At 39.7% G+C, this 20,075-nt stretch overlaps 1 protein-coding gene across 2 annotated transcripts in view; it reads right to left on the bottom strand.

Annotated features, from left to right (window-relative positions):
- PLK4 (polo like kinase 4) overlaps positions 1-20,075 on the bottom strand; it is a 122,351-nt gene that overhangs the window by 87,136 nt on the left and 15,140 nt on the right. For both annotated transcript variants that reach the window (XM_029590266.1, XM_029590349.1), the window contains exons 6-8: positions 19,863-19,963; positions 14,844-15,220; positions 434-538 (exon numbers count right to left, since the gene is read on the bottom strand). In XM_029590266.1, coding sequence (XP_029446126.1) covers positions 434-538; positions 14,844-15,220; positions 19,863-19,963 — 583 coding nt within the window. The remainder of the gene's footprint in view (positions 1-433; positions 539-14,843; positions 15,221-19,862; positions 19,964-20,075) is intronic.

Below are 20,075 nucleotides of genomic sequence, written 5' to 3'. Positions count from 1 at the left end.
TTTTGTGTATTATCTTTTTCTGTTTCTCTCATGTAATATATGTATACTCATGTAATGGGAGATTAATATTGGTTACCATGTCACTTGTTTGCAGTTTTCATATAAGCCACAACCCAGACTATTAGGTCTCCCAGCTGTGCTAGATTTCCACTTGCTCTGTGACAGCATAATGCCTGGATGGGGTTCTGAGAAACAGCAGCACAGTTGTATCCTGATTCATTTACTTAGATCCATAATGGTGAGATGAGCTAAGCAGCAGCAACCTTTAGAAACTTTAAACACTAATATCGCCTCAAAAATGAAAAAGGGAGGAATCAACAATCATTTTGTATTAACTAAATATTTACTAGTAAAGCAACTTTAATCCTTCTGCTTGGCCAGGAAACTATTTTCCACATAACTAATTTACAGTGAGAAATAAAATGGTACTTACCACACTTCCATCGCCAGAAATTCGGAGGACTTCCCTGACATGCTCTTTAGAATTGTACTCTTTGAGAAACTCCATACACACTTCCCCTGCATCCAGGATGCTCACCTGAGAAAGAGCAGCAGGGAAAGTCAGCCCTTGTGTTTCAGACTCATTCCCTTCCAGAGTAGAATCACTAGAGCTCAGCACTGCACAGACGAGGGTTTCCCAAACCTGTTGTGGGAACACTGCTGCCAGTTGGATTTTCAGGATCTCCACACTGAATATGCATGAGATAATATTGCAAACTTATCTCATGCATATTCAGTGTGGAGATCCTGAAAATACAACTGGTTATGGGGTCCTCTGTACAGATTTGGGAAACCCTTGAACAAACAGTTAAAAATTCAGTCCAATTACTCAAGCGCTGAAAGTCATTTCAAGGTGAGAATGGGTATAGACCAAATATATAAACTTATGTATGCTGAAAATGCCCTCAATATCAGCAGTTGGTCATGCTTTTAATTATACAGAAAGTTATTTGCACATACATTGAACACTTTGTAACAGATGCAAAAAGATTGAATTAGCACAAGCTGAAACTTGTAAGCAGTAGCCGATCTTCAAGGCTTTTATGAATTGACAGTTGCTGATTTCTAATACTTATCCAGGTCTTTGTAAATTGTATATGATTAGCCACATATGCAAGTGCAAGAACCTTTGTATAAAAGATGAATTCTTCTATAAGGACATCACTCCATCCAGGAATTATATCAATGATTTTTGGTTTGATAAGGATTTAAGTGATCTTTGAGAGATCAAACATTCTGACTGTTTTCCCTGTCCACTCAAATTCACTCCCACCCTTTCACTTCAGGACAGGGGAAAGCAGGGCAGGATGAACAACAGAAGGCGGCTTCCTGCAGACTGTTTGTGAGGGGAGAGACTGGGGTACGATCAGAAAGAGCTGAGACTGAATGCAGTCATATACACCCTGAAGCTTTGTTCAAAAGACTGAATTACGAGATTTAAAGCTTTCGGAAATATTGATTCTGTGGGAGACTGCAGAAACTAGGGGTACTAGTTATCTAGTCCCATAGCCAGTTAAGAGTTAATTTGTCAGCCCTTCTACCCATCCCAACGGATTAAGATCAAAAGACGTGAGTGGCTGAGAAGTATGACTGCCAGATTAAGTCCTCTAAATAAGCCAGAGCTCAGTCCAAGGAGTGAACAAATCACCCTCCTTTGTGCACATTTATTACAACACTTTATAAAACATATGGTCTTGGGGGAAAAAAAAAAAAAAAACACAGATAAAAGCAGTTTGAAGGTCATTTCAAGGTAAGAATGGATACAGACCAACCAGAACATTAGTGGGCTATACAGTTCTGTAACCAGTTAGAGTTGGTTTGGCAACTGCCCTTCCCACCTGCATAATTACAGTTTCATGACAGCAGAGCAGACGCCTAGTTAGGCTGAAAATCTGTACTGCTATGTCATTCTACTGCACACATTTATATAGCAATATAATAATGACGACAGAAAGACCAAATGGTCCATCCAGTCTGCCTAGCAAATCTCTTATGGTAGTAACTGCCGCTCTGTGCAGGTTACCCACAAGCCTTTTGTTAAGGATAGCAATATTTACAATCCAAACCAGGCAACTGTCAAATCCATTACAAAATTATTATTAGTGTAAAAAAAAAAAAAGTTGCAAGGTGAGCAGCCTTCATGATAATTCAGACAATGCTGCTTGAATGTGCTTTGCATTTGGACTTGGCCATAGAAGCAGTCCTGTGCTTTATCCCTAATGTCTTCAAGTCACTACCCCATACAATAGAAGTCAAAGACAGGGCCCAGTGTTTGCTATTGTCTGAATCCAATTTTCCTTTTTAAGATGCAATTTTTTTTTCAAAATAACCATTTACCTGCATAGCATGGGATTGATATAAGAACACTCCAAAGTTAGAAATGAAAAGATGATGCATCCATTTTTACTGGAGTAGTCTACAGGCCTCTGACTCAAAAGGAAGAACTAGCCAGAGATCTGGTTGAAGACACCCAAAAAGTGGGAAAGAAGGGAGAAGTGTTGATTGTTGTAGATTTTAACCTGCCTGACAGACTGGAGAATCCCTTCTGCAGATTCTACCAGAAGTACAGATATAGTGGATGCCCTGCAAGGGGCTCTCTTCAAACAAATGGCAATGGAACCCATAAGAGAGGGAGTTATATTCAACCTAGTGCTCACTAACGAGGTGAGTGCCCACCACAGCACCAATGATCAACAAACAGTATGGTTTGATATAACAAATAAGATATGGAGAAGTCACATGAGGACTCTAGTTTTGAATGTCAAAAATACAGACTTTATCAAAATGGGGAAGTACCTGGAAGGAGAACCAGACGACTGGGAGAAAATGAGAGAGGTGGAGCAAGTGGGCTAAACTTACAACTTCCTTTTCAAACTTACAAATTCCTTTCAAAAAACATACCTCCTCCAGACCCATTAGAGAGTCTTATAAAGAATCACTTCATGTTCCTCACGCCAAAACCTTTCAACAAAAATCCCTCAAAGACAGAGCTTTCTCAACAGCAGGACCACCATTATGGAACTCCATCCCATCTGACCTGCCTACCAACATTTAGGAAAAGGCTAAAAACATGGCTTTTTAAAAAAGCGTATCCGGACCTCAACTGATCCTTTCCTTCCAGCCACTTATTCAGTCATTACAAACTCTTTGTTAACAATCTCCATCACTACATCAAATCTACCTCACTGTTATTAATTTTGCATTATTGTAAATAATCTGCCTTCAGTTAATCTTCTTCTCTCCCTTCAGCTCCCAGTTGTGCTACACCCTGTTTTAATGTAACTGCAATTTTCTAACCATGCACTTGTTATAATTTTTTAGTTCTCTGTATATCTCACACCCTTGTTAATTGTAAACCGGCATGATGTGACACCTGTCATGAATGCCAGTATAATAAAACACTAAATAAATAAATAAATAAACCAAAAGGAGCAACAAATCTATATGTTATATGTTATGAAAGTTCTCTTTAATAGTTTTCCTCTATACTTGTGTTAATGTATTCTGACTTGAGGCGACTGTTTTAATGTATTTCCGCCCTGAAGGCAACTGTTCAGTTCCTTGTAAACCGGTGCGATATATATTCTTTACAGGAACATCGGTATATAAAAATTAAAAATAAATAAATGTTAGAAAAGTAAACAAAAGTAAGAGAAATCAGAAACATATCTGGTTCTCAAAGGAGGTGGCTGATCAAATAAGAGCAAAAAGAACAGCGTTCAAGAAATATAAAAGGATCCCAAAAAGAGGAATACAGGGAAGAATATCTGGTGAAACTGAGGGAGATAAAGAAAGAAATCAAGAAAGCTTAAAGTCAGGTCGAAGAAAGGATCGCCAAAGAGGTAAAGCGAGGTGACAAAACATTTTTCAGATATATTAGAGAAAGGTCTGAAGTGGTATAGTGAAATTAAAAGGAGACAAAGATCAATGGGGGGAAGTGACAAAGAAATGGCCGAAATATTAAACAATTACTTCAGTTTGATGTTCACGAAAGACCCTGGAGAAGGACAGCAGACAAAACTCCATTCTCAGAAAAGAAAGTATTGGAAGAGCTAGGAAAACTGAAAGTGGACAAGGCCATGGGGCTGGATGAAGTACATCCCAGGATATTGAAGGAGCTCAGAAATGTGCTGGTGGGTCTGCTGAACAACTTTTGCAATAGATCCCTGGAAACAGGAGTGGTCCCACTTCAAAAGAGTGGGAGCAGAGAGGAGACAGGAAACTATAGGCCGGTTAGCCTCATCTCAGAGGTGGGAAAATTAATGGAGACTCTGCTGAAAGAAAAGATAGCGAACTATCTACAATCCAATGGGTTGCTCGACCCAAAGCAGCATGGATTCACCAGAGGAAGGTCCTGTCAGACAAATCTGATACATTTTTTTTTTGGATTGGGTGACTAAAGAATTGGATTGAGGAATAGCGCTTGATGTGATCTACTTGGATTTCACCAAAACTTTTGATATAGTCCTGCACAAGCAGCTTATGAATAAAATGAGAAGCTTGGGAGCAAGCACCAAGGTATTTGAGTGGATTACAAATTGGTTGACGGCTAGAAGGCAGCGTGTGATGGTAAATGGAACCTGCTCTGAAGAGAGAATGGTGTTAACCGTTGTGATAGCGAAACCGGAAGGTATATAAACTCAATAAATCAATCAATCAATCAATCAGTGTTGGGACCAGTTCTGTTCAATATCTTCATGAGGGACACTGCAGAAGGGACAGAAGGTAAAGTTTGTCTATTTGCAGATGATATTAAGAACTGCAACAGAGTGGACACGCTGGAAGGAGTAGAGAGAATGAGACATGATTTAAGGAAGCTTGAACGGTGGTAGCTGGGATTCAATGTCAAGAAGTGCCAAGTCACGTATCTGGGGTGTGGTAATCCAAAAGAGCTGTATATGTATTGGGGGGGTGAAGGGCTGCTGTGCACGGAGGAAGAGAGGGACCTTGGCGTGATAGCATCTAGCAATCTGAAGATGGCAAAGCAATGTGACAAGGCAATGGCTAAAGCTAGAAGAATGCTGGATTGCATAGAGAGAGTAATAACTAATAAGAAAAAGGAGGTGATAATTCCCTTGTACAAGTCCTTGGTGAGGTCTCATCTGGAGTATTGTGTTCAGTTCTGGAGACCATATCTCAAGAGGGATAGAAACAGGATGGAGGTGGTCCAGAGAATGGTGACAAAAATGGTGGGGTTTCTCTATCAAATGACTTCCAAGGAGAGGCTGAAGGACCTAAATATGTACACCCTGGAGGAGAGGAGGTGTAGGGGAGATATGATACAGACCTTCAGATACCTGAAAGGTTTCAATAATGCACAATCAGCAAACTTTCTCAGTTGGAAAGAAATTAGTAGAACTAGGGGTCACGAAATGAAACTCCAGGAAGGAAGACTCAGAACCAACGTCAGGAAATATGTCTTCACGGAGAGGATGGAAGATGCCTGGCATGCCCTTCCGGAGGAGGTGGTAGTGAAGACAAAAAACAGTGAAATATTTCAAGGAGGCATAGGGTAAATATTGTGGAACCCTAAAGGCTAGACGATGGAAATGAAGAATAAAGTGCATGGGGGTACTTGCTGGTGTGGCAATTATTACTCTTAACCAATAAGCCTTCATACTCTTGATACAACTCTCTGCTTTAACAGTAAAGGGAAAAGAAAAAAAATGGGGAATCAGATTTAGACAGCAACCAACAAGGACACAATTTTAAAGGTCTGGAAAAACAAATAAGAATGGGAATAACTTGCTGATGCAACTGTTACTACCCTTAATCAATAAGCCTGATACTTTTGAAGATACTATAAGCTTGCTGGGCAGACTGGATGGACTGTTTGGTCCTTTTCTGCCGTCATTTCTATGTTTCTATATATGTCTATATATGTAATGTTTTATGTTTATCTGTATTTATGTTTGGTCAAAAATAACTTGCAAAATCTGATAATTTGGATTAGGGATGTTTTCGTTACTGAAAAGCATGCATAAAAGTTCTCCATTGAGGCAAAAATGTAGTAGGAGACTAAACTACTGCCTCAGTAAGCAGACTAATTCTGTTTGACAGCTAGATAAAACAATGGCAAGATTTTGGACATTACAAAAATATTCTGATAATAGTTAGCAGGATAAATCACACAAAGGGTCCATTGTGTTGACATTAACACAATACGAGACAAAATGCCATGCTAAATAAGCTGTTTACCTAGATAAGATTAAATTGCAGACGGATACCATGAAATATGAATATAAATATGATTGCTTAATTAAAAAGACACCCAGAGTTGGAGGATCAAGTCTGATCACAAATTTGGATCAATCTTGGGCTGGGCCTGCTCTAGCGTGTTAGGCTGATGACACTCACATGGCTACACAGATGTGGTACCGCTAGAATTGGCAGAAGAGGCATTGCTGAAAGAAGGAATGTTTATAATGTTCTCTCATCTGGGACATCTGATGGAGGCTTCTGGGGCATGAAGATGAAAGGGGGGGGGGGGGGAAGAACTCTTCCTAGCGGTAACTAATCTGACATTCTGGACAGAAGAGGTTGAAGGGTGCTCTCCTTGTCACTGGCTGCAAACAAGATTAAAAAAAAAACCAAAACTTCACCAATTAAGCCACTTTGCTGTTTTGTCCTCTGACCAGAAGTTGGGGAAGAAACATCTTCTGAAACTATGAACAGGACTCCATGAAGTCACACTCTCCTGGGTTAATTGCCTGGTGGCCATATGGAGGCCAGAGGCACAATGGAGCAAATCAGATCCAGAGTCTTCAAATGAAGCTCAGCATCAAGGTCTCACTATACATAGAGGATAGGATGCTTGCTTCAGTGCCGACTGCACTGCCAGCTCCGACAAAGGGCACCTCTTACTTCTGTGATGACAAACCCCATGGAGAGGGGGAAGTAACCCCTGGGTGTGCTGAGAAGATTGATGGCTCTTGCACTCGATGCTGCCACATCTTGCTTGACCCCCTGAACCACAGTGGATCCAGAGCCCAGCATAGCTATTGGGAGAGCCTTGCCAGAGGAGCTCCTGCCTGACTCAGAATAGAGGAAGCCTGAAGAGACCCCACACCAGTAGGAAGAACGGTTCAGACTTTTCACTGACCTGTGAAATTCCTTCTTCCAGGCCCTATTCCCTCTAATCTCAGCAACATCAGACCAGAGCCACATCAATTAGCTGAATCATGATAGGAACCAACTCATCTACAACAGATATTGTGGTCATGTGTGATGAACATCTTGAAGCCACAAACAGTTCTTGTAGCCACATTGACCAGCCTTGAGTTATTAGATTTTTATTTTTTTTTTATAGCTTTTGGGTAGTAGCACTGAAAAGTGCTATTGAATGGTTGCCAAGGCAACTAGGCAACTCAACTCAAAGTTAGAAAAAGGAGAGAGAAAAAACATCAATGCAAAAGCTCAGATGAAAATAAAAAGGGCTCATGAAGCAGCACACATGCAATAAGAACATGATTGCCATACTGAGTTTGTTCTGTCCCCAGCAGTGGGTACATGTTTGTATCTGTATATACTGTAGTTTAACTGTGTTTAGTGCAGTCCTTCCTTCTGAGGATTCTTGATACTGAAACACTTTTTGTAACCCGTGATAAAAGTCTGTGAGCTTTGCCTTTAAGAGGAGCCTTTGCCCTTAAGAGAAGCTCCCTCCCCCCTCCACTTTCTCTCACTATCAGAAGAGCTCGAATGCCCCTCAATCTAACTTGAGTCTTCCTAGGTGCCTTATAGGCTCAAGGGACTGCCCTTCATGCTCCCCCTGTGTCACGTGGTTCTTAGGCCCCCTGCCCCCAGCTTGTGCAGGCGTTTCCCTTAGCAGCTCTTGATGAGAGCCCAGTCTTTCCCATGCGGGCTTCAGAGTCAGCAGCGCTCTGTAAACCTTCCTGAAACAATCAAGTTTTTACCTTCTTTTTTACTGCCTTCTTCTGAAGACTAAATCAGCCTCATATCCCTCAAGCTCCCTTACTCTACCGTAAACTAACTCCTTCAACACAAGAAACTTCCTCCTCCCTCCTGCTACCCAAGATCTTTGCCTTGGGGCTTATGTTTGAGATGCAACAACTGTAAGTAGAATCTACCTATACAATAAATAATTTCAAACTTAAAGAATCTTTGTCTTGAGGACCGATTGGAAATAAAGTTTATCTGCCTGGATGGCAAACTCGGATGTCTGTCTGATCCACAATAGAGTTATAGAGGGGCCATCAAGCCCAGTATATTGTTTCCAACAGTGGCCAATCCAGGTCACAAATACCTGGCAAGATATGAAACAGTAAATAGATCCCATGCTGCACTCAGAGATAGACTTGGGAAAAGCTACTATTTATCTGTTTAACAACAGTTTATGGAATTATGTTCTAGGAACTTGTCCAAACCTTTTTTAAACTCAGCTACTCTAAATGACTATTACATCCTCAGGCAATGAATTCCAGAGCTTAATTGTGCATTGAGTGAAAAAGAATACTCAGATTTGTTTTAAATGTGCTACGTAACTTAGTATCTTAGTATTTTTTTTAAAAAGTAAATAACCATTCCCAATTCGGTAGTTGCTCTCTAAACCATGTTTAGATCCAGCAAATTATCGTTCTGTGTCGATTTTGCCATTGATTGGTAAAGTCATTGAAAAAATAGTTCTAGTACAACTAACATTGTTATTTTAATTTAAAACTTAAGACTAGATAGGAAACAAAGTAGGGGCCATCAAGCTCAGTATCCTCTTTCCAACAGTGGCCAAGCTAGGTCACAAGTACCTGGCAGAATCCCAAAAGGGTAGACAGACTCCAAGCTGCTTATCAAAAGAATAAGCAGTGAATTTCTGCAACTCTACCTTAACAACTGTTAATGGATTTTTCCTCCAGGAACTAGTCCAAACCTTTTTTTTTTAATGCAGCTATACTAGTAGGTTTCACCATATCATCTGGCAACAAATTCCAGAGCTTAATAATGCATTGAGTAAAAAAATAATTCTCTCTTAGTTTTAAATGCATTACCCAGTATCTTCATTGTGTATCCCCTGGTCTTTGTACTTGTTGAAAGAGTAAACTAATTAACGTTTACTCGTTCCATTCCACTCATTTTATAGATATCTATCATATCTCCCCTCAGCCATCTCTTCTCCAAGCTGAAGAGTCCTAATCTCTTTAGCTTTTCTTCACAGGGGAATTCTTCCATCCCCTTTATCATCTTCTTCACCCTTCTCTGTAAACTTTTCTTATTCTGCTATATCTTTCTTCAGATGTGGTGACCAGAAATGAACACAATACTCAAAATGAGGTCTCACCATGGAGCAATACAGAGGCATTATGATATTCTCTGGTTTATTCTCCATTCCTTTCCTAATAATCCCTAGCATTCTATTTGCTTTCTTGGCTGCTGCTGCACACTGAGTAGATTAATGTATTTTCAACAATCACATCTAGATCCTTGAGTGGTGACTTCTAATGTGGAACTTGGCATTTTGAGCTATAATTTGGGATTATTAAGTAACACTTTCTACATTAAATTTAATTTGCATGCCCAGTCTACCAGTTTTGCAATGTCCTCTTACAATTTCGTGGTGGGCATAGTACTGAGCTGTTATTGTCAGTGTTGGATCTGATCCTTTATGAAGTGGATCAGAAACATTCTGTACTGATGATCTTTTTGGATGTTTCTGCCGCATTCGATTCACCATTTTGCTTTAGCGACTTTCAGATACTGCAATTGGTGGTGTAGTGGGGTGGTTGGTTTTCATAATTTCTAACTGAGCCTGTACAACAAGTTAGAATAGGAAAAGGTTTTTTGGATTGCATGCCTCTATGCTCTGAAATGCCCCAGGGTTCGTTTATCAGCTGTGCTCTTTAGTATGTGTGTGTCTCCCCTTTGCATGTTGTTAAACAACGGATTGAGTTAGAATGTATGCAGACGATTTGGAGTTATTTCTAGTTATTAATTCTTTGGAAGCAACAATGCAAAATGTCTCAATCCACTGAAAAGGTGAGGATATGGATGAGACAGAATGGATTATTAATTGATGTAGCTAAAACCGAATTTTACCGATTGCTCGTGCAGAAAATCTTAAACTCCCTTTCTTTTTACAATTTAAAATTACTAATATTGCATCAGTGGAGATTGCTCAAGTGTTTTTTGATACAGCTTTTAATTTGAAATGTCATTTACGTGGACTAGTAAAGAGAGGGTTTTTTTAAATTAGATTATTACGGCGATTAATATACTCTCACCAAAGATGACTTTAAAACAATTATGCATGCATGTGTTATCTATTCTGAACTACTACATTGCACTTTATATTGGCTTACTGAAATCTCACCTGAAAGCTCTACAGCTATTATTAAGTGCAGCAGCCAGAGTAGTAATGGGTGCTCACATTACTCCTATTCTAAAGGAGCTACATTGGCTGCCTGTTGAGTCATGAATTAGGTTTAAAGTCCTTACTATGGGAGAAGGAGCAGGGGAAAAAAGTTTCTTTGTAACAATTTCCTTGCCATCTGTGCCTGAACTTTCCTGGAGAAGGTAAAGACTGTTTTGCTTCCTGGTTCCTGAAGGGTGACGCCCACTGAACAGCACGTCGACGTTAACAGCTGGGGCTGGAGCTTAAAGCCAGTCTCTCTCGGCGCTTGTCGCCGTCCCGGCGCCTGTCGCTACCAGGGAATTTTTGGGCTTCATTGGACACAAGTAAAGTGAGTAATCACTTTTATATTTTCTCCCTGCTCCCAACCCGCCCAGGTCAGAGTTTTAAATTGGAGAAGACTTGGAGAAAAGTAATATCTGGTATCACTATATAATTCTTAATAAAATGCCGCATACAAAAAGAAAGGCAAAGATAAGAGAGGTAACACCCCCCTCTCTATCTGAGCCATATCAATCTCAGATACCAGCATTCTTTTCATCCACTCCTAGAATAGAGCCGGAGGAGGTGGTCATTGTAGATCAAAGCACTGAGCGGGTGCTTAATCTACCGACCGAAACATCTTTGAGCCCCGGAGCTCCGTGTACCCCTCCACCGCCACAAGCAAATTCTTTGGAATTATCAAAAGTTTCCTTATCTTTAAGTGAAGGCAATGGAGAGGTCCTGGCTAATAAAGGGAAAGAAGAATCAGGAACAGGAATAGATTTGAAAGTTTTACCACCTAAACCAAACGAAATAACACTTGACTCCCTATGGTCTGCTATTGTCTCTCTCGAAACTGCAATAATAAAACTAACACAACAAACTACAGATGCAAATCTGCAAACAAAAAACTTGGAATTTTCATTAGAAAAAATGAACAAGGAAAAACAAGGAGTGGAACTAAGATTGAATGCGCTTGAAACCTGTCCTCAAAGGTTTACAAAAACAGAGATATTACACAACAAGAGATTAGAGATGATTGAGAATCAACAAAAGTACTTAAACTTAAGAGTACTCAATTTTCCTAAGCTCAATCCAGTCTCACCCTTGGACATGTTTAAGGAATATTTATCATGTATATTGAAATGGCCTGAGAAATCAATGCCTACTATATCTAAAATATACTATGTGGATATTAAGAGTAACATAGCTGAGGGAAAGAAAGAGGAGGGATTGCCATTAAATTTATCAGAAGTGTTAGAAATGACGTTAGAATCAAAAATTGAGGATAGAACTACCCTACATGTTAGTTTTGTTTTTGCAACAGATAGGGATGCTATATTCAGATTGTTTATGAAGAAGAGAACAGAACTTTTCCACGGTGGAAAGATCTGGGTTTACCCAGATCTTTCCAGAACAACTCAATTAAGGAGAAAAAAATTCTTAGAATTAAGAACAGACGTGGAAAGTAAAGGTGGGAAAATGATTGAAAAATATCCATGTAGGTGTGAAGTTTGGAGAAATGGTCAAAAATATGTTTATTTTGAGATAACACAGTTAAAAAAGTTTCTTGAATCTTCCCCCCCCCCGTGAAAATTAGCAACAGGAATGAAGCAGAAAAAAATATATATATATCTAGGTTTGTCTTTTCCTTTCAATTGTAAAAGGTATTCCTGTTTTCCTTAAACCGCTCAAATTTTTCTCAGTCCTGGAGCATTACCTCTTACATTTCTTACTGCAGAGTAGAGTTATATACCTAAGTTATTATTGTTATAACAGTATGGAAAATCTGTAACTAACTGTTTATTTTCTTCCATGTAAGATTGTTAAAATCAGCATAAATAAAAAAATTAAATAAAAATAAAAATAAAGTCCTTACTATAACTTATCGCACTTTGTAAGAAGGTGGCCCATTGAATATAAGAAATTTATTAAAACCATATTGCCCAACATAAGCGATGTGTTCAGAGAATCAGCTTCTGTTGATTCCTTCAGCAAAAGTAACTGTTGCAAGAGATTAGACGTCATGTTTTTACTTTTGCTGCTCCTTTGCTTTGGAAAACTCTTCCGTTGGAGCTGTGTGAAATCACAGATTACAGACGTTTTAGGAAAGCATTGAAGTCATATTTGTTTAGGCTTGCTTTTAACTGAGATGTCATATTTTATTTACTTTTTAATGTTTAAATTGTTTTGTTTGTACTTTCTGTATTTGATATTATAATCCGCTTTGAACAAAAATTTTGTTAAGGATGCAGAATATAAATTGTAAATATACCTTTCTCCACTGAGAAAACTGACCATTTAGTCCTACTTTCTATTTCCTATCTACAATAGGACATCGCCTCCTATAATGGAATTTTTTTTAACTTTTCCAGGAGTCTCATGAGGAATTCTGTCAAATGCATTTTGAAAATCCACATACACTATTTCATTTATATTTTGCTTTTTGGCTCTTCAAAAGTACTATAGATATTTCCCTATACTCAGAGGGCTCACAATCCAACCCCATCATTTCTCAAAAAAAGTGAACGCATGAGTTATCAAAAAGGGGCATTTATGGAAATTTGTGTGAGAGAGAGAGAAAGAAAGAAAGACACTATCTACAAGGCCCTCATAGTAGATAAATATTTATATCTCTAGAGGAGGGCCACCTGATAGGTCAAGTGAGGTGTTAGTGGTGGTTTGGGGTTTAGGGGCCTGTACAAATCTTATCATTGTGTGAGTTTCCTCACTCTGAAGGACATCAAATCTTCACAAGAGTATACTGTTCTGTTCGTACGTCTCACTCTGCTCGTAAAAGTGGCCCCTAACCTCTTCACTACCTCCTAAACCTCACCTTGAGTTACTAGGTAGGCCTCCTATAGTAGCATAAATAGCTGCTTACTATGGTGCCACCCCCAGAGGCTCTCTCTCTCTCCCCTCATCTCAGACCCTTCCCCCACTCTCCTCCCACCCCTCAGGCCCTTCCCCAGCCTAAAAAATGCCTAAAACAGAATTTGCGAAAAAACTGCAAGTTGCATTATGGGCATACCACATGATATATCGCACAGCTTAACGCAACTGAAAAAGGTATAGTTATTTCAGCGTTAACACTGTGCAATATCGTGCATTATGCCTTTGCAAAATGTGAAGCCAGCCCACTTTTTCTGAAATCCCGCCCCCCACTCCTCCACAATCCCTCCCCTTTTAAAATTTTGCATTGCACCATGTGTTATGGTGATTATCGCGTGCGTTAAGGTGTTTTTCGCATGCGAAAATGCCATAACGCGATTTGATAAATGACCCTGTAAATCAACTAAGAACTCAACAATATTAAGATGCAGACAGCAGTCCACAAGCACCAAGAGCCAAATATATGATTATCTAGCAGTTGATGACAAGTTGTGTGTGTGCCTTGTGAAAAGAGCACGAGGACTTCCCCACATGCTCAACAACAAAAGATTACTGAGCTAGAGAGAGAGATGGGTCTGTTGGGCGCTGTCAAATATCACCCATATGTCATGCCCTGATTTTTGATAGAGAATCATTTTTACCCCAGCAGTTCTAGCAGGGGACTATTCCATGCATCCTCCATCCTTTTTGAAAAAAAAAGATAGTTTCTTATATTATTTCTGAATTGACAAAATCCCCCCCCCAAAAAAAGACATGGTTATTCATCCCCCCCCCCTAAAGACATGGTTATTCAGTCAAACTTTTAGAGATGGTGTGGGATAAGAAATCCACCCCCTTTCGAACCATTACACATTGACGCTCCCATTCCTTCGACGATCCCCTTCTATTAAACACTTTCTCCCCTCCCCCCCCTACCCGCTTCTTTCCCTCTCACCTCCTCTTTCATCGCCCTCGTCCCTCATACAACCTTATCAAGTCTTTACCTGAAATCACCTAACATACCCCGAGCTCCTTCCCAGACCCATTTCATACATTAACCCTCCCCTGCTCAGATTGCTATTTGTTCCACATAATAGCTAATGAATATCATATATTATATCTTCGTATAGATTATCTCCTGTATATAATTTTCTCATTTAATATGTTAAATAAGGTTCTACTCTTTGAATGTTAAAGATAGTTATAAAATATTTGTATGTATTACGTTGTTATCCTGTAAACCGGAGTGAAGGCAAAACGCTATACTTCGGTATATAAAAAACCCCAAATAAATAAAAATAAATAAAATAATAATAATAATAAAAAAAAATAAAAAACCAAAACACCATGACATTTTTGTTCCAGAACTTCCTTTCTATTGAAAAGGGATTCCCTTTTTGTACCTTATTTATACCTTTGAGGTATCTGAATGTCTCTCTCATATTGCCCACCTCCTCTCAGATATACAAATTTAGATCCTTCAGTCTCACCTCATAAGATTGCACCAAGTTTCCTCAAGATACATTTTATAACTTCAGAGAACTAATAGAATTCTCTAAAATCAGTGTCATGTAGTAGCCCCTCGGTCGCTCTGAAGCATATGCTATGCTCTAATTGAAAGAGGCAAGCTTACCACTGCATTCTTTGTTTTCTGGCGGATGGGTTTCAGCCTGTGGGTGCTCAGTGGGGATGTGATGTTTCGCAGGGACTGTGCTTGGTGCCCCAGTGCTGTCTCCCACATATGGCTTTTGGCTTGTTCTGTAACAGAGGAGATGCCACATGCAGGATCAGACAAAGCTGTACCAGTTTTGCACTGAAGGGCTGCTGTGTACTTCCTCACGCTTCTCTGGCTCACAGGACGTGAATTATCCAAGGAGGGCTCCATGCTCTTTTTAACATTCAGCTCACTCCAAGCACAACTTGCGAGTTCTGGCTGCACAGCAGGTTGATTTTGCAGACCGCCTCTTAAATTGCTAATGCTGTCAACATCTGGAGGCTTCTTCAGTTGAGCTGAAAGATTAAAGAAACATTAAGGGGGGGGGGCAAGGGATGAAAAATGTGTATTGGGCAATTAAATACATATCACTGGATGTACAGCACAAGAGATCAACTTAAGGAAAAATAGTTCAGCTGAGAAAGTAGTGCTTTAATAAAATATAAATGTTTAGGTTTCTCACTAGATCAGAAATAAAAGTGTACTTAAAAGCATGCCTCTCTATTTTAAATTATCCCCACACCCCCTCTCCAGGATAGGACAGCAGTCCCTAATTTAGTTTCCTCTGATGTACATTTGACACAAAAACCATGAGGTCAATATTCAGAGAGATGACAAAAGGCACATTATCCAGGTAAGGCTCTTAATTATAAGTTTATCTGGATATTCAGCAGAACTTATCCAAAAACATTTTTCCAAGCAGATTTACGTGCTTAACTTTAGCCAGACAGAACTCACTATTTGAATGCAACAGTTACGTTTAGACAGTCCCCCAGAAGAAGGCCTCCAGGGCTGCCTCTTTTTAGCCAAATAAATTCTGTGAATACAAGATTTTTTTTTTTAAATATAATTCAAAGTTTGTTATTTTTGCAGTAAACAGATACAAAATATCAACCTGACAATAACAGCTATGCCTATGAACACCTTTGTATCTTATAAGTGTTGGTATTACATGTACCATTTTCATTCCTAATAACCCCTATCCCTCTCATGCCTCCCCATAGCAGTATTATCCTGGGAGAAATACAGTAAAATAAAATATACATTCAAATGAAATACACAGAGCATAATAAAGGGGCTATGATCTTAGCAACATATTTCTGTTGTCGCATACAATGATTTCTCTTTTCCCCAAATGATTGTCCGTTACCATTAATCTTTCTTGCTTAAACATGGTTTCCATAGTACATAAGGTGACCGATACTATTGAATTTTGATACACAATTATGTAAATTGGCAGAAATCTTATATACCACTTATATATATTCTACTTTATCTTGTGTATAGGGGATGGTGGGAGCTAGTGGCGTATTCCAATGGAAAGCGATAGCTCGCTTGGCCACTATACATATAGCTCTCATCAAGGATTGTTCAGAACATGCAATAAGGCATTCTCAGGGTGCATTGCTCTTTGCTTTTGCATCATCTGTTCTATCCAATCCTGCAACGCTTTCCAATAATTTTGTATGATAGGACACTTCCACCAAAGATGTATATAGGAACCTATGGCGTGACACCCTTTCCAACAATTCTGGGGGTAGTTAGCATTGAATGCATGGAGGCGGACCAATGTTAAATACCATCTAAATAAGACTTTATAGCTATTTTCAATCAATTGTGAGGAGATGAGCCCCTTAGCAATGTTAGCATATATGGCCAGCTATTGTTCTGTGGAAAAGTCTGTTTGGAGTTCCTGTTCCCAGCTTTTAATATAAGCTCGCTTGGCCAGCAGGTCCTTATTCAAATAAATTATAGATTTTGGGTATTATGCCCTTTACAGGTCCCACATGTCTGCACAATGATTCACAATATGGAATTCCCTGACCAAGATGCTCTCTGATCTTTGCTTGCATCGCATAGTGGTGTAGCTGGATATAGGGGAATATTGCCTGGTCAGGCAGGCCATACTTGGTTTGCAGTTCTGGGAAACTTAATAACCCGTCGAGGTTCCAGACGTGCTCCCCATCGTGTGATCCCTAGGGATTGCCACTGTTTGAAGGCCGGGTTTGTGTGCCCAGGGGCAAATTGCAGATCATACAGAAGGGAAGTGCTATAATAATATTCCCTCGTCCCCACCAGGGAAGTTTTCCACTTATCCCATTCCGCAACAACAGCCGTCAGTGATGGTGGTTTCAGGGCGGGTAGCCATCTGGACCTCTCAGGTTGCCATATAAAGGAAGATAAGGTTGCATCCCTACCAAGGATTGTAGCAATGCCACCCCAGACTTATTTTTATCCTTGCTAATCCAGTCTGTAATCACACGTAAATGTGCAGCTGCATGGTACCAAGATAAGTTCAGTACCCCTAGCCCTCCCCTGGATCTAGATAAGTATAAAACCCTGGGCGTTTGCCACCCCAAATAAAATTCAATAATTTGGTCTGCCAAGCTTTTAGCATCTTTGCCGGGTCACCGATTGGGAGAGTCCGAAATAGATATGTAATACGAGGTAATACATTCATTTTTATTGTTGCTATGCGCTCTAGCTAAGAGATATAGTTCCTACTCCACTCTTCCATATCCTTGCCCAATTTCACCATAAGGTGTGTATAGTTTATATTAAAGAGGCCCTCTTGAATGCTGATGTATATCCCTAAATATTTAATTTTGGAGTTGGCCCATTTGAACGGCATGTGTTTTTTTTAAGGGCCTGTGCTCTACCGGGGGGCGGGGGGGGGGGGGGGGGAGAACTAATGTTTAGGATTTCGGACTTATCCCAATTTATACAGAAGCCGGCCACTAAGCTAAATGCTTCCAGCTCTTGAATGGTGATGGGTAGGTAGTCTTTGGGATTGGTGAGAGTGATAAGCACATCATCCACAAACAAGGAGAACTTAGAGGAATAAAGTTCCCATCTCTATTCCAGTAATAGCTTTATTATCCCTAAATTTAGTTGTGAGTGGTTCGAGAAAAATAGTGAATAAAATAGGAGAAAGGGGGCAGCCCTGCCTCGTGCCTCGACCAACCTCAAACAAAGCAAAGTAGCCTCCATTTACTTTTATACTGGCTTTAGGGGCATGGTATATTTGCCGTATCCAGCGTTGGAAGAAGTTGCCAAATTGCATCTTCTGGAGTACATGGAAGAGAAATGGCCAATGCACTAAGTCAAAAGCTTTCTCTGCATGCAATGATAGGAAAAGAGATGGGATTTTACGGCTTTTCACCAACCACATTATAATTACTATTTTTCAGACACTGTCCATTGCCATGCGCCCAGGTTGAAACCTGCTTGGTCTGTGTGTATGAGGTTAGCGATGAAGCAGTTTAATCTGGAAGCCAATACCTTCGCCAACAGTTTTAGATCGATATTTAGCAAAGAAATGGGCTGATATGATCCGCATATCATTGGGTTTCTGCCTGGTTTGGCTAGTATGGTTATACCAACTAAGTTGGAATTGGGAAGTAAAGTTACCTGATTTCTCAATGAGTTAAACACTTAGACTAATGGGGGTATTACCATGTCTCTAAATTTTTTTATTGTTTTATAAAAGTAGGGTGTGTAGTCATGTAAGCCCAGTGATTTTCCCAATTTTAGAGATTTTATAGCACTTGCTACCTCAGCCTCTATAATCTCTTTGTCTAAGAACTATTTTTGAGTTTCTGTGAGAGGAATTAAGTTTACTTAATCCAGATAGTTATCAATATCAGCTTGCTGGATGTTAATATCTGCTGCGTAGAGGTCCTTGTAAAACTGGATAAATTGCTTCCTAATATCCTGATTATCTGTTAGCAGCTGCCCCATATTGTCCTTGATTTTGGTACATTATTCTGCGTAGCCTGTTCACGGAGTTGGTTTGCCAAGAGTTTGCCAGCCTTGTTGCCCCCCCCCCCCCTCGAAAAACCTCTGGCGGGTCATTAATAACGAGTGTGCAATGTCGGCAGAATCTAAATGGTTTAATTGTTGGCGTAACATTGCTAATTTTTTATAATCTGTGTTGGAGAGAGAGTTTTTATGACTTTGTTCCAGTCTTTTAAGCTGCTGTATCATCATCTCACGTTCTCTCATATTTTTGCGCTTTATATAGGTGGCCCTGGAGACTAAATGACCCCGGAATACCGCTTTTAGGCAGTTCCATAGCACTGTTGGTATTTCTGCATCAATATTGAAGTCTAAATATTCAGCTATTTTCCCCCATAATTTTCTATTAAAATTAGTATCTAATAGCATCGTTTAGCTGCCAGTATTGTGATCCCCTATCAGAAGTATTAAGGGAGATTGAGGCCCAGACCGGTGCATGGTCTGACCATGTCATTAGGTCAATTTCTACCTGACTCGTTTTACTTGCTAGGCCTTTATCTATAAAAAGCAAATCAATGCATGAGTATGATTGGTGAGCGGCTGAATAAAATGTAAAGTTCCGTGAGCTGGGAAACCTGGAACACCAAATGTCAACTAGGTTCTCCTGTTTTATTATGCGCTTCAGAGCTGTTCGCGCTATTCTCGGAGTACAACTAAATCCTGTGGAGGTATCCTGGTTTGGATTTAGTTATATTAAAAAGTCTCCCCCCATGATTATGGTGCCTTCTCTGCCTTGTCTCGTATGACATTAACTAGATTGTCAAACAACATTTCTTGATGGCTATTGGGCGCATAGACGCTAATAAGTTTGTATGTTGTTCCTCCCCTTGTATGTTTGGCTAACTCCAAACATTAGATGGGAAAAAACTGAATAGCATCCTTTGTAAGACTAGTAAAGCTCATTGTCTATTTATTAAGAACAAACAAATTTTGCATTTGTAAATACTTTAGAATAAATGTGTAATTTCTTTAATTTTAAGAAAAATCCTCCATGACATGCAGAGGACGGTGCTACCAATATTCCATACTGCACAAACATTGAGCATTTAGAGCTTGGACAAGCCTGCTCTCCTCAGCTCTGTCTAACAGCTGCAGGTACAGAACTCCCAGTCATGTTTATGTCAGTAAAAGAATGCATACCATGTGCTTTTACGTTACCAAACCATTGCTGTACGGTTTCAGGTTGGGACTTCTGTTCTAACACTGGAACACTGAGTTTAGCTGGGCACAGAAAATCAGAGCTAAAATAAAAGACAAAGCAAAAAGATTGTTAAATGCTTACTACAAGACAAACTAACAAAAATTACACCACTGCTGAAAAGCAAGCTGTCACAGTAGTCAAATATGATATTT

The sequence above is a fragment of the Rhinatrema bivittatum genome, chromosome 1 (genome assembly GCF_901001135.1).
Source record: "Rhinatrema bivittatum chromosome 1, aRhiBiv1.1, whole genome shotgun sequence".
Classification (NCBI taxonomy): domain Eukaryota; kingdom Metazoa; phylum Chordata; class Amphibia; order Gymnophiona; family Rhinatrematidae; genus Rhinatrema; species Rhinatrema bivittatum.
This window is presented reverse-complemented; position numbering and strand designations above follow the sequence as displayed.